Source organism: Drosophila subpulchrella, chromosome 2L (genome assembly GCF_014743375.2).
Source record: "Drosophila subpulchrella strain 33 F10 #4 breed RU33 chromosome 2L, RU_Dsub_v1.1 Primary Assembly, whole genome shotgun sequence".
NCBI lineage: Eukaryota > Metazoa > Arthropoda > Insecta > Diptera > Drosophilidae > Drosophila > Drosophila subpulchrella.
The window spans coordinates 23,948,631-23,962,150 of NC_050610.1; the positions used below are offsets into that span (position 1 = coordinate 23,948,631).

At 38.8% G+C, this 13,520-nt stretch overlaps 2 protein-coding genes across 2 annotated transcripts; both read right to left on the reverse strand.

Moving 5' to 3' along the window:
- Positions 1–9,599: 9,599 nt before the first annotated feature.
- Positions 9,600–10,561, reverse strand: LOC119547952 (cyclin-dependent kinase 8). Its single transcript, XM_037855001.1, has 2 exons — positions 10,502–10,561; positions 9,600–10,137 (listed from the first exon to the last, which is right to left on the reverse strand). The coding sequence occupies exons 1-2, from the start codon at positions 10,511–10,513 to the stop codon at positions 9,862–9,864; spliced, it is 288 nt and encodes a 95-aa protein (XP_037710929.1). The 5' UTR covers positions 10,514–10,561; the 3' UTR covers positions 9,600–9,861.
- An 850-nt stretch (positions 10,562–11,411) lies between these two features.
- Positions 11,412–11,839, reverse strand: LOC119547558 (single-stranded DNA-binding protein). The gene is made up of 2 exons (XM_037854458.1): positions 11,767–11,839; positions 11,412–11,696 (listed from the first exon to the last, which is right to left on the reverse strand). Exons 1-2 carry the CDS (start codon positions 11,776–11,778, stop codon positions 11,412–11,414), a joined length of 297 nt encoding a protein of 98 aa, XP_037710386.1. The 5' UTR covers positions 11,779–11,839.
- Positions 11,840–13,520: the final 1,681 nt, after the last annotated feature.

Here is a 13,520-nt window from a genome sequence, read left to right on the forward strand (position 1 = left end):
GCAAGTTTCCTTCTGATTTGCGGCACTCACCTTTCAGCTTATGCTCACAGTTTGCGAGTCGAGCTGAAAAAGATTCACCCTCGGAGCAAACACCAAAAAACCAGAATTCAAGGAGAAGTTTTCTTTGCTGCATAAGCAGCTCTGGCGAATCTCCCGGGGAAAGCTACCTGTAAATAGTGGCAGTTTTCCTTCAGCCTTATGCCCGCTTTTGCCCCCATTTCCCCCACATTTCTTACCCATTTCCCAGCGGTTTGTTTACACTGCAACGACGTCGCGACACTGCGGTGGCACATAGGCAAATGCAGTTGCAGATGGAACTTAAGTTGAGCCAGGTAAATGCTCGGATTGAGTGACTGTCTGAGGAGATCTCACTGGAAGGGATTACTGGGCATGATGGAAAGCTATTTAGTTTTTAATTAAAGTAAATAAGACAGCCTCGAAGAACGTGGTTAATTAATTAATAAACATTTCTAAGGTTACCGGAGATATTCAGAGTGTTTCGGTTAGGTTAGCACACACAACATAAAACTCTTATAATAAGTGTATTTATTTTATAAAATAGTTAGAGGTACCGAAAAATGTTATTGTTAAGTTAATTTACAACAACTTATAAGACTTGTGAGTCTTATGTGTCTGACTATCAAAGTAAATGTACCTGTAGCATCAGGACACCAAATAGATAAGTATCTATTTTATTCTGATAAATGGTACAACATATTTTTGTATATTTTTTAAAAACTGTAAATCTTATTTGGCTACTAAGAATGTCCTGATGGAAAAGGGTTTTAACTATATATTAACATTTAAACAACTATTCCTTAAGATTACATTTATTTGAATACAATGAAAATAAAGCTAGTAATGCACGTTAAAAATAAATTCAATTAGCTGTTCCTTTAGATTATATTTTTAGTTAAATGTTTCATTACAAATACTAGTTAGTAATGTAATAGACTTTTTAAATATGAGGTCACAAAAGAATCTATCTAAAGTCATATAGCCGAAACTACCCGCGACTGCTCAAGTGGAACGTCTACTGGCGGAGTCGTCTTCTGCGGTTTTCCCAGGTTTCCCAGGTTTCCCAGTTTTCCAACTTCCTATTCCCAATCCACCAACGCTCTCTGCGGCGCATCGCACATACGCCGTGTGGTGCAGTTGAGTTTCGTTCACGGTACTTTGCCTATGAAATTCGCAAGAATTCCTTGTGTCAATGTCTGCGCTGGCTGACTTGTCTAGTTGGCAAATATTTCTTTACAGCCTTAAATTTTGCTCAACAAATTGGCATTTTTATTGTGCGGGTATGTAGCGCTTTAAGCCAAACACGAAGTCGTTTGCAGATACATTTCGCGCAAAATTGTGGCTGTAGCTGAAAGCAGACCATCAAGTCTGCATTACATGGGGCGTATGCGTAATTTCGGATGCAGTAAAAATCCAGCTGCAGATGTTTCGAAGCACGAAATTAATTACGCAAAATAAGAACACACATACGCGAACGGAGACGGCGACTGGATACTGGCGCATAATAAGGCGGGGAAGGACCAACCCAAGGAACAGCGCCGGAATAATAATAATAAGTAACAAAAATAAACTTTACACGCTCAAGAAAAGCAGCCGAGCAACAAAAGCAGAAGCACAGCAAAAGCAGAAGGAGCCAAGAGCCATAAACAAGCATATGCTAAGGCAGAAGGCATAAAAATAAATCCGAGGAAGGGAAAACTTTTTGATATTATCTGAGGATGGACGTGTGTGTGCGCCTCAGTGTATCTATGTGTTTTGCAGATCACTCGGTTGTCTGAGAATCCGTCACGAAGGACCACGCTTTGTTTTTGACAGCTGTCAAAAAGTCGGCTCCCTTCAAAGCGGTTTTATATAAATTAATTAGTCTATTGCTATTGTATATTGAAAGTACCCTTTTTTATTCCATCTAAATCATCGTACTGCATTTTTAATTAAATTTATTACCAGCTAGAAAAATGTTATCTGTTTTGTCAAAGTTTTCCATCTCATTCACTTTATTTCCTTTGTCTTGCCTTTCATCTTGACCTGTTTTCCCTATTCTTATTACTGGGTTTCGCCTCTCAAGCATTTTATTTCACTGGCCAAAGGCAAAGGCCAAGCTCAGAGCTTAAAACATAAAATAAAGGCAGCAATTAGTGCTAAATAAAGAAATCATAAAGTGTAAATAATATTTTTCCAGCGCAAATGAAAAGCAAGCAGGGCAAACCACAAGAAGCCATGGCAGGCCAGTACGGAAAATACGTATTATTTACGGCTGTCATTGTTTTGGCATTTAAAAGGGAGAAGAAAACTCTTTGGCCGACAGCCTGCAATCAGTTTTGTAAGAGACATTTCGAGCAATTAATGTTAGGCAAAATATTTTGAGCAGCGACAGAGCTTGTCTAAGCTCACGTCGTTGAATAAAAGGTTGGAAGTGCCTCTTAATAAAGTTTAAAATATCATATTATTGTTCTAATTGTTATCTTAGAGAAAAAAATATGTAAAAATATTTAGAAAATTATTGGTAAAGCTTTTCTTAGTTATGTTTTCCATACATTATGCAACACGTCTTCATATATTCGACCCGAAATAAATCTCCGAGAGCACATTTGCCTCACAACAAATGCATGCGAAATGCATTTCCTCGTGCACAATCTAAATGAATTTATGACTACAATTCACAAAAACTCAATAAAATATGACTGTTAACTGTGAATTTGTCCTCCATTCAGATTGCATGCATAAAACCATCAGGGAAACCACCGAAATAAAAAACCCTGTCGTCTATATGTATTTATATTGTCTATCTGCAGAGGAGGAGAAAAGGTAAGAGTTTGTCTCTTGGCTTTAAGTAAAGTGGTGTGCGGCGGGGGAAGGGAAGGGTGGCAATTCCTGGCGGGAATCACGTAACGAAGTGCATTGTTAAAATATAATAAAATTGCAATTTTGCGTTCATGTTGCAATGTGGCGTCATATCCTTTTTCCTTTAATTTTTCACGAATTCGCCATTTCGTAGTTCCGAAAAACTGAAACTATCCAACATTCCGGCACTCCGACACCACCATCCCTAGTCCTTGGTCCTTGGTCCTTTTTGGGCGGAACATCCTCCGCTTTCTATGCACACTCCATAGATTTTAATGCAATTTTCTCAATGGCGGGCGCTGGTTGGGTGGCTCTGCGTATGTTTGAGTATACATATTTTTATTTTCGCCGCTGTCATTGTCGCAGCTGCCAAAGTCTTTGTTCTTGGCCCGTCGAGAGTGCGAGTCGAGTGGTGTCGCGTCCGAGTTTCGAGCATCGAGCTGGATACTGGGAACTCAGGGTGGAAGTGGGGAGTTTGGCGATCCGGGTCCAAGTCCAAGCCCAAGTCCATCCGTTCTCCCCGGCTGGTTACGTTTAGTGGACAGTGCTGCCAATTTCAAGATTATCTAGCTATTGCCAGCTATTTTTAAAGGATATAATTTAACCCTCTTGATCCCAGGTGAAGTACAAATTATATATTTTATTTTACAATACGATTTCTTTCTCCTTTTGTCATTTAAAAAATATAAAACAATCATGGTTGTAATGCTCTTTTAATATATAAGTTAAGTATATAAATTATTAATAATCTCAGCAACAAGGATTATTTTAAATATTTTTACACCTTTGACATTCCCAAAATTTAAAAACCATATTCGAGGGTGCATTACAAATAACTAGGGTTTTAAAATAAAGTTTAAATTACATTTTATGTGTCTAAAAGCATGCAACAATATATTTTAATCTCAGAAGTACAGTGGTTATTGACTGTTACTTCCTACATACTTTTAGACTCCTGAAATTGCATTCATTCTTGTCGAAATGGCTTAAAAATAAACGTAGATTCTTAAATTGATACAAATATTTCATGTATTTTTAAAAAGTTTGCAATTAAAAATTTGTTTGTATATATTTCTTAAACTTATATTTGACAACTCTGTTGGTGCCCGCTGATATTTCTGAATTGCTTCGGTTCGGTTTGGTTTGGCTTGCCTGTTTGGACAGCGTATCCGCTTGCTAGTTTCTCTCCGGCTTTTGGCCATATTTCTGCACTCAATTGTCCTTCAGTGCATTTTGTGGTCGTCTCTATTCTCCCTCTGCATTGTGTTTGTCATCTCTCCCTCTTAGCCAGAGCTGTAAAGTATAATGCCTTTGTTTGTTCGCGCAATAAAAAATGATTACTTTAATTTCCGAGCCACATAAAAAGGCACGTCTAACATGAGAAATCGCTGTCATTGCCGGTTCGGTCCTCTCAGCCATCTAAACTGGCTGCATTGACCATAGACCTGTCATGGGAAATGCATTAGGGGTTTTGTCAGGGACACTTGGTCCTGTTGTGGAGGTGTAATCGCACAGATTATTCTGAAGACATATTTTATTACCTTTTTTATTAGTATATTTCTTTTTTACAATACTTAAGATTTATGTAATTTTAATAGTTGTAGAAGTTAAGTTTGTACTAAAAAGGAAAATAATTAAAATATATTGGAAGCACAATTCAATTTTTTAATTAGCAATATATTTAAGATTTACTTAATTTTAACAGTTATTAGTTGTCCTTGGTAGGTATATAATTAATACATAGAATGAGTATATAAAAGATAAATATATCAATTGCTAACATTTTCAATGTTATGTATTTTTAAAGGGATTTTAAAGATTTATTTTAATTAAAAAGATATTTCTAATCCCCTAGAGAATTTACTTCACGATCATCTTAAATCACGCTCTTGTGTGTTTGTGAGTCCTATCCTTTTTGTGCCATTTATTTCCTTTTTAACAATCGTAGCTCTCCAAATGCAAAAATATGCCTGCCAAGTCAAGTAATTCTTTTTGGGCTTCTTCTGTTTGTTTTCTTTTCTCGATTTAGGTGTTTTTCTTCCTTGTGATTCTTTTTTTGCTATCTTGGCCCCTTTTTGTTCCCTCTGTTTTGTGTCAAACCGCATTGGGCCACAAAACAGAAGTCAGAGCCATATCCTGGCCGAGGTCCTTGGGTCGCCAACGCGCTGAGCTGCTAAGCGAGAACTTTATGCACCAAATTGTTTTCACCTGCTGTCCCAAATTTATAACACCTCACCCACCCAGGGCCTCTTTCTGTTTTTTTATATTTTTATTTGTATAATCCTTTCGGTTATGGGCCAGGACACCCGCACCCTTTCTTTCTGAGGGGGTGGGGGAATGGGCGACCGAGTAACTTTTGGGGATGACAGAAACCAGCATTGGAATTTGCGAGCCGGCGCAGGGATTAAGCGAAAGACAAAAACCGGAGGCGACTCCGAAATGCGGATTCCACTGTTCACTGCTCACAGGCCCGGCACAGTGGGCCTCATGGCCACTTCAAGTGCTGCGGGGCCTGCTCTCTTCACTTTATGGCCGCATCTCTGGTACTTTGCATAATGTTGTTAAGCAATTTTTACGACACCGTACTGAGGGTCACTCGTAATGGCCGGCACACTTGTTGTGCCCGCCGGCTACTCGGCGAAAATGGGAGTTCTCCCGGCGAACACTTTTGAATGAGCCGTCATTAAACGACCAGAAATTATATTAAATTTGCCAAGAACAAAACGCCCGCCGGCGGTGGCAGCGAAAAATGCTTGCTGCATAAAAAAGTTGTAAATATTTTTATGCCTGCATTAATATGCAACGCCATCCACTGTGGGGCAGGGGCTGTCCGATGGGAAAGTGGGTGTGGGACGGCTGGGGATCCTTCCCCTCCTGGCTTGCTGTCGCTGCTAATACCACCGCTAATAAAATCTTACTGCCGCAGTAGCGTCAGCCTCCTCCAGATTCCGCTTCGCAGCCATGAAGCACAGCTGTGTGCAGTCATTTTTACTGCTGCACTGCAAAGGCATAGAAAGTCGGCGTTATAATAGGGATGCCCCTCCTCCCGGGGGCGGCATACCCGCCCCAAACTGGGCGTGGCCCGATCCAGTTGAAGCCAAAAGGCCAAAGTGCTCAAGTGCCCAAACTTTGTTATTAGATTGCCCACGGCCACTAGTTCAACACAATGATCTTTGGCCGGAAATGAAGTGAGCTGTTATTCATGCCACGCACAAAACTTATTATAAAACCGTTTTCGGTGTTATTAGTTTAATTTAATTTAAACGGTAATTAAACAAAGATTTCATTTAAAGTATTAGTTGTATTAAATAAATGGACTAAGAGCAAAAAGTTGGTACTACAGTCTACTTAGGTTCTTAAAATAATTATTGAAGCTTTTGAAATTAGAAGATAAATATATTTTCATTTTACTTTATAAACTTAGAGGTATTATAATAAGTCTAATAGTTTTTTGTTTTTGTAAGAGTGTTGGTATTTAAGAGCTTCGATTTGATAGTATTTAAAAATAGGAATACTTTTGATATTGGAAAAAATATTTAACAACTTAGAGAAAATTTGTTCGTCTTTTTAACAAGTTTTTTTAAGAAAAGAATGTCTTCAAATTTTATTTGGTTTCGGCATTAGGCATTATTTGAGCAATACCTAAGAAGGGTTTTTTATTTATTTCGAATATCTATTACCCTTTGCAAGCAAAGTTTTTAATAGTCATACCTCTCGACAAATAAAGACCAATCTGTTTATCAGTCAAAAATACTTCCAGAATTGTGTGTTTCTGTTATCAGGACTTATTTTAATGAGCCGAACAAGGACTTCCTTTACTTTTGAGCATGTCACTGGAGCCGCTTTCTTGTCAAATGAATGCGGGGAGAACGGCATTTGCAGATTGCAAACATTATAATATTCCGTATTCCGTACTCCTGCTCCCACACAGATGCCCTCTGACAGCTCGAGACTCGCTGCCTGTATCCTGTCCATCCTTACTGGATGTGTGCAAGGTCTGGCTCCTCGGCTCGGATCGCATTTCTTGCTTTGTTTGGCCTGTCTGTCTAGCTGTCAGTTCAGTTAGCTTTTGTTGGTAATTATTCAGATTTTGTTTGCATTTCATGCATAAATAAATCACCGAAAATTGCGACTCAAAACTATAAATGCCAAGTCATACATCTGTCACTATTTGGAGAGCAGAGATGGCGTTGGGATAATATTATTCTCGGACGGCACTAAAATGCAGCTGCCTCTCATTAGTACCCAGTCGCCCAGTGCCCCGTTCTGCTATACTCTAATTTAATCAAGTTGAATGGTAAGGGAAATTACGCTCTCTTTTTTTCGGTGGGTGCTTCAAAAAATGTACATCCACAACAAAAAGCGATGAAGAAACGGAAAATTACCATGGCTAACAACATTTGGGCTGCGAGTCCTTTATGTAAATTGCGGCCAAATTAGTGAGTCAAGGAAAAAAGGAATCCCAGCGCAGGTAAGAAAAACAGACACTTGGAGGTTACTAAGACAGCTTTGGCCCTCCGAAATTACTTAACCGCCGGGCAAGTGGCTGTACATAAAGATCCATTAGATGCCAAAGGTAAGTGGCTAAGCGACAACATCAGTGGTCCCATCATATTTTAATTTGCATTCAAATTAAATGGCATATCAACGAAATCCAAACATTGACATTTCTTGGGAAGTGCTGAGATGCCATGGCTTTTACTTCTTTGTAAATGGTTTGCGTCATTAAGAAGTGGGATGCCTCTATGAGTCGAAGTTGAATTTTATAATATTTTCTGTAATTCCAATGGCTTTCAAAATGGGAACGGAAAACTGCACTTCTAGATTCCATAACTTCAGTTATTGTATCCCGATTTTGAAATGGGACACCTCTATGAATTTACGGATGAATTCTTCAATATTCTACATTTAAATTTATCTGTTTAATGAGGGTAAAAAATTTAACCCATTTTCATGTTCGATTTTTCCGTAATTCCAAAGGCTTTCAGAATGGAAACCCAAAACTGCACTTCTAGATTCCATAACATTAGTTATTGTATCCCGATTTTGAAGTGGGATACCTCTATGAATTTGGGGTTGAATTCTCTAATACTCTACATTTCAATTTATCTGTTTAATGAGGATCAAAAACTTAACCCATTTTCATGCTCGATTTTTCCCAAATTCCAATGGCTTCCAGAATGGGAACCCAAAACAACTTTAAGATTCCATAACTTCAGTTATTGTATCACGATTTTGAAGTGGGATACCTCTATGAATTTGGGGTTGAATTCTCTAATATTCTACATTTAAACTTATCTGTTTAATGAGGGTCAAAAATTTAACCCATTTTCATGTTCAATTTTTCCGTAATTCCAAAGGCTTTCAGAATAAGAACCCAAAACTGCACTTCAAGATTCCATAACTTGAGTTATTGTATCCCGATTTTGAAGTGGGATACCTCTATGAATTTGTGGTTGAATTCTCTAATGTTCCGCATTAAACTATTTTTTTGTTAAGAGGGTCAAAATTTTAGCCTAAAATAAAACGTATATTTCTATGGACTAAAATCATAATAAATGATAAACCATTTAAAAGGAAACTAGAAGTAGCAATTATTATACTCCCTATCTTGAATTGTTTTAAAATTAAGGCGCTTCGGCAATGATTGGATGCGTATGCCTCGATGAACTTGATGATTTGATTAAAAGTTCCCGCAAAATGTGCTTCCCCGCTTAACCCGAAAGTCATTAGGGTTTCCATTTAATTCCCTAATCCGCAACATCCTTTTCCGCCGCCCCCTGGCAGAGTGTGTGTGATGGGGGCGGAATTCCTCTCCACTTACCACTTTCCACCGTCTCCAATATAATCCCCAAAGCTCGCTTTTCTTACGATCCAGTCCCCGTCCCAGTCCCATCGTTCTGGCCCCATAGACGACTGTCATCAACGACGTCAAAAGCGCTGCCCGCTGAGCCAACAATTAACAATTAAAACCCCAAAGCGCACAACTCAATTTTGCAATACACACAGCGAGTGGGGCAAACACTGCAATGGCAATTCCGTATATATATCCTTGTGAATATCCCACAGATAGCTGGGGATAGATAAGGGCAACCCGCAACAACAATATTCCGGCACCAATGGGCACTACTGCCACGGCTAAGTTCCCTGTGTGCTCGTCGCACTTACAACTAAAAACTTGTTACGTATTTAATTGCAATTAAAAAGTTGTTTTGTAGTTACGAGTGTTGGTGCTCTTGGCTTTCTTCGGTTGGTGGGTGGTTGTTGGGCTGGCTTTCCCCGTTTTCCCCGCTCTGCTGCCGTTGTTTTGTCAGACAGTCAACAACAGGATGGCTTCGAAAGTGTCTCCAATAACAAAACCAGAACCGAAACCCCAAAGACTCTGGAGCTGGGATGAAGTCATTACAAGGCGAAATGAAAATGCGTGGAAAAGAAGCCAAAAGGGTTTTCCGCTTAATGACTTTGATGGTGTTTCGGTGCTTTCGGATAAAGGAACCAAATATCCCAGCCCGCCCCCGTTCTATGCTCCTCTGATTTCAACGATAGCACTCATTAGAGTTTTGCGATTTTTGGCTTAAAACTTTGGCCATAACAATTGGCCATGGCCATCATCGCGATTTTGACACAGAACACGAAACCATTGGGAAACTCACATCCAAATAGGAGGCAAATTGTCTGCTCCTTGGCCTCGTAAATAAATTACTTTCATTTGATTTGATTTCATTTCACTGGGCAAAGCGTTAAAGATTAAGAAAGCTGGGGAAATCACTTCTTACAGCTTTATAACTATATTTAACTAGTGAAGTATTTTAAAGCAAAATCAGTTGTCTGGAAACACAAAAGAGAATTAAAATACATGACCTTTTTGGAAGGAAAACAATATTCAATTTTGTTTCCTATATCTAAATTTGTATCTTTTGGATCATGGCTTTTCAGGATGGATTCCTTTTGAATCCAAGAGATGCTGGTCAGTCTTTGGCTAGCTTTCCCTATTAAGCAGGATTAACCAAAGAAATTGAATAGATTTTCCTGCTGCTGCTGTTGCTGCTGACCGCCGCCACCTTGCTGCTGTTGCTGCTGCCCCTCGAAGAACTCGAGGCCGCCGCCAAAAGGACCTCTAATTATGAGCCCCTCTTCCTGCTGCTGCTGCTGTTGACCTCCTCCAAAGCCGCTCTGCTGCTGCTGCTGTTGTTGACCCTGTTCCAGTCGCTCAATAAATCCGCCAAAAGGCCCAAACTGAGCTGATGCAAAGGCGAGCAGGGCCACAAACAGGAATATCTAACGGAGAAGTTCAATTAAAAATTTTTATAAAAGTTAAAAAAATTTGAAGTTAAAATGTTCTTATTGCAAACTAGATATGGAAAATCATTTAAAATAATAATCCTAACACAGTTGATGGAAATCATATTTCTTAACTCATGATAATAAAATATAAAATCTCAAACCATCTGTAATAGTTCTTATGATTTTTTCTTTTTAGGTATTATTTATATTAATATATAAGCTACACATTTTCCTTTTACACTTTGTTTTTTATGAAAGCGAGCAAAATAACATTTTGCATATTTCCACTTTTTACTTAAATCCCTGTTGACCGATGGCAAAAATATCCTGAAGTTTTGATCTCTTAGCCCATACTTACCAAGAATTTCATTTTGAATTTTTGTTTTTTTACTCCACTGAATATCTTATTTGGCCGAATTGCTAAATTCAACTGTTTGAGCTCTGCCTGCTGGCTGTGGATATTTATTTGATTTTTGGATTGGCTCACAACCACTCCAAACTGGTTGGACACGGTCCGAACGCAGCTCGGACTTCCCTTTTGCGCTGATCGTAGAACATTGTCTTCAACGGGGATTTTTTCCGGTGATGAGATGAGATGTTCAAGTATCTGGATCTGACGGGCCCACTAAAAAATACAGGTTTTCAATCAGCTTTTTCTGGCATATGCTCTTCGCTAATCAAATTAGTTGAGTTATTATTGTTTGAATATTTAGCTATATCACAATTTTTGCAGACGTCATTGGATTCCTCCTCAGTTTTTGTCTCATAAGTATTTGCACAATTGCTCGGAAATTATAATATTTGTTGTTGCTGCCGAATAATACTTCCGCAAAGAGACGATAAACTTATTATTCCATTAAGCTCTGAAGTGATTTTTGAATAACCACTTCATTTTTAGGAATATTTTACAACGTCTGGAACTGGTTTGCGGCATCAAGCAAATTAGAATGATCTTCTTTTGTCAATCGCATTTAATTAAAAGATGATAATTTGTTGGTTTGTTTGAGAGTTGGGAGTTTTTAATATCTAGGCTAATAAAGTTATTTATAAGACTGTAAAAATAAAATTTTGAGAAACAATAGTAAGCATTGAACTAAAGACCTCCATAAAACATTGATTTAGGAAAAGGTAATGATCTTAAATCATTCGAATCTTTCATTTGAAAATGGTATGGAAAATTATAAATCACAGCTTTAGTTTTTTATATTATTATTTTATTAATTTAAACTATTTTGTTTTCTAGTGTGCTATTTCATAATTTAATAGCCTTAGAAGAAACTACCTTGCTGCTGCTGCTGCTGTTGCTCGCCGCCGCCGAATCCTCCGAATCCTCCGAATCCGCCACTGAAACCTTCTTGCTGCTGCTGTTGTTGTCCAAAACCGCCACTTCCAAATCCTCCACTGAAGCCTTCTTGCTGCTGCTGTTGCTGGCCGAAACCACCTCCTCCAAATCCTTCCTGCTGCTGTTGCTGCTGACCACCAAATCCTCCTCCGAATCCTCCGAATTGGGGCGCAGCGGAGGCGAAGGCAAGCAGGGCCACGAAAACGATGACCTGAAGAGGTTTTCAAAATAAAATAGTCCTTAATTCCTGCGAGGTGTGTCTCTCAAGAGGCGTAACTCACCAAGAAATTCATGTTGTGTTTAAATTTAAATTCGATCTGTTGATATATCCCAATAGATGAGGACGCTGCGACGTTGCACTCGATACTGTGCCCTTTTCAGCAAGTCTTTCTCTATTTATACGATTTTTTCATAGTCGTCTAATGTGCGAATTTCGGAGGTTCTTTACCCGCATAGGAAAAAACAAGTCCCCAGACACTGGACTAGACGAGGGGGCTTTCCTCACAGCTGACCAGCGTTTCTCTTTTGATCCGGTTTTGAATTTGTTTTGGTTATTGGCCGGTTTTATGGTTTGCGTTTCTTATCTTTGGGTGAGCAGGCGCCATTTGCGTGCTATTTGATTTGAATTTTAATAGTTTGCTAATTCATATTTAAATAGAGGCACGTTTCGAGGAATCAGTAAATTGAACTCAATTCGAAACTTTTGATTAAGAATTTCCCACTTTTGCTTAGTGACGCATTTGTTTGTTAGTTCTCAAAACATCTTGCTTCCTTATGTAACGATTTGCACTAATTTATAATTTATAACAAATAATTTAAAATGTTATATAAGCTTTGTTTAAAATCACTTTAAAAACCCCAATAATCAAACTAGAGGGTTTGAATTTCTAATTTTATATTCGGCCAAAGGTAAATGCAAATGTGATCATGCGAAAAACATATTTTCTCAGTTTGGTTACATTTTGTAAAGATAAACACCTGCCATTGGCATAATCAAAAGAAACTTTTTTGTCGTTTTGTTATTTTGTCGGCGTTGATTTCAAGAGTTGTCCAAATGGAGAAAACCGAGCTCAATAGATAAGTGCTGCGAAGGGGAATCACCTGCAGCTGGGGAATACTTGGGACCCGCGAAAGACCCTGGAAATTTCCTTTTACCTCCACGACGAGGGTGAAGTGAAATTGCATTTGGTGTGCGGAGCCAGGGGCAATCGAGTTTGGCAATACGTGTTGCCTTTAACTTGGCTCTTAACCCTGCCAGCCAAAAAAGAGGGTGACGTGAATGACGACGACGACGGTGTCTTTTTGGCATACTTCAGTGGAGCGCATAAAGCCCTAAATGAATTTATTTGGCTCATTTAAAGCGGCTAATTTATTTTTATTTTCATTGAATTTGTGTTAAGTCGGGCACGAGCTCCCCTCCCCAGCTGGCAAGTAAGCTGTTTAGTGTCTTTATCCGCCTGAAGTTGTACTACAGTTTCACTTAAGCCGGGTTACTTAAATCAAAGGGAGCCCTCCACTTCAAATAATCCACTACCTTAGGTCTAATCATAGAGAAGTCGCCGCTGGAAATGTGCTGTAATTTCGGTAAAATGTCTAATGAACCCTTTTCGGCCGGCCTAGAGGACCTCAAAATTGCAGAACAATGGGGCAAAAACCCTCTTCGTCGCGTGTCAAAGTTGCAACATTCAACACTCAACGCTCTTTGACTCCTTCGATTTTGATGGTGAAACAACACGACACCCAACGCCGTGCACTCAAATTTGTTCAAATTCATTTCAATTACCGTCAATTTTCAATAATTTTGTTCAAATTATATTCCATTAGGTTCAAAGACCGAAAAACACTTTGCATAAACATAATTAGCCTTTGCGCGCAGCACAGATTTTTGGGCCATTCCTTGCTCTCTTATGTTTTAATGATGTTGAATTTATAATCGAATACTTGCGTCACAGATAGTCACATGGAAGGGTAAACAAGTTGGAAGTCTGATGACTAAACTGACTCAAAGAGTTAAGTTGAATGGGGATTTTTATAT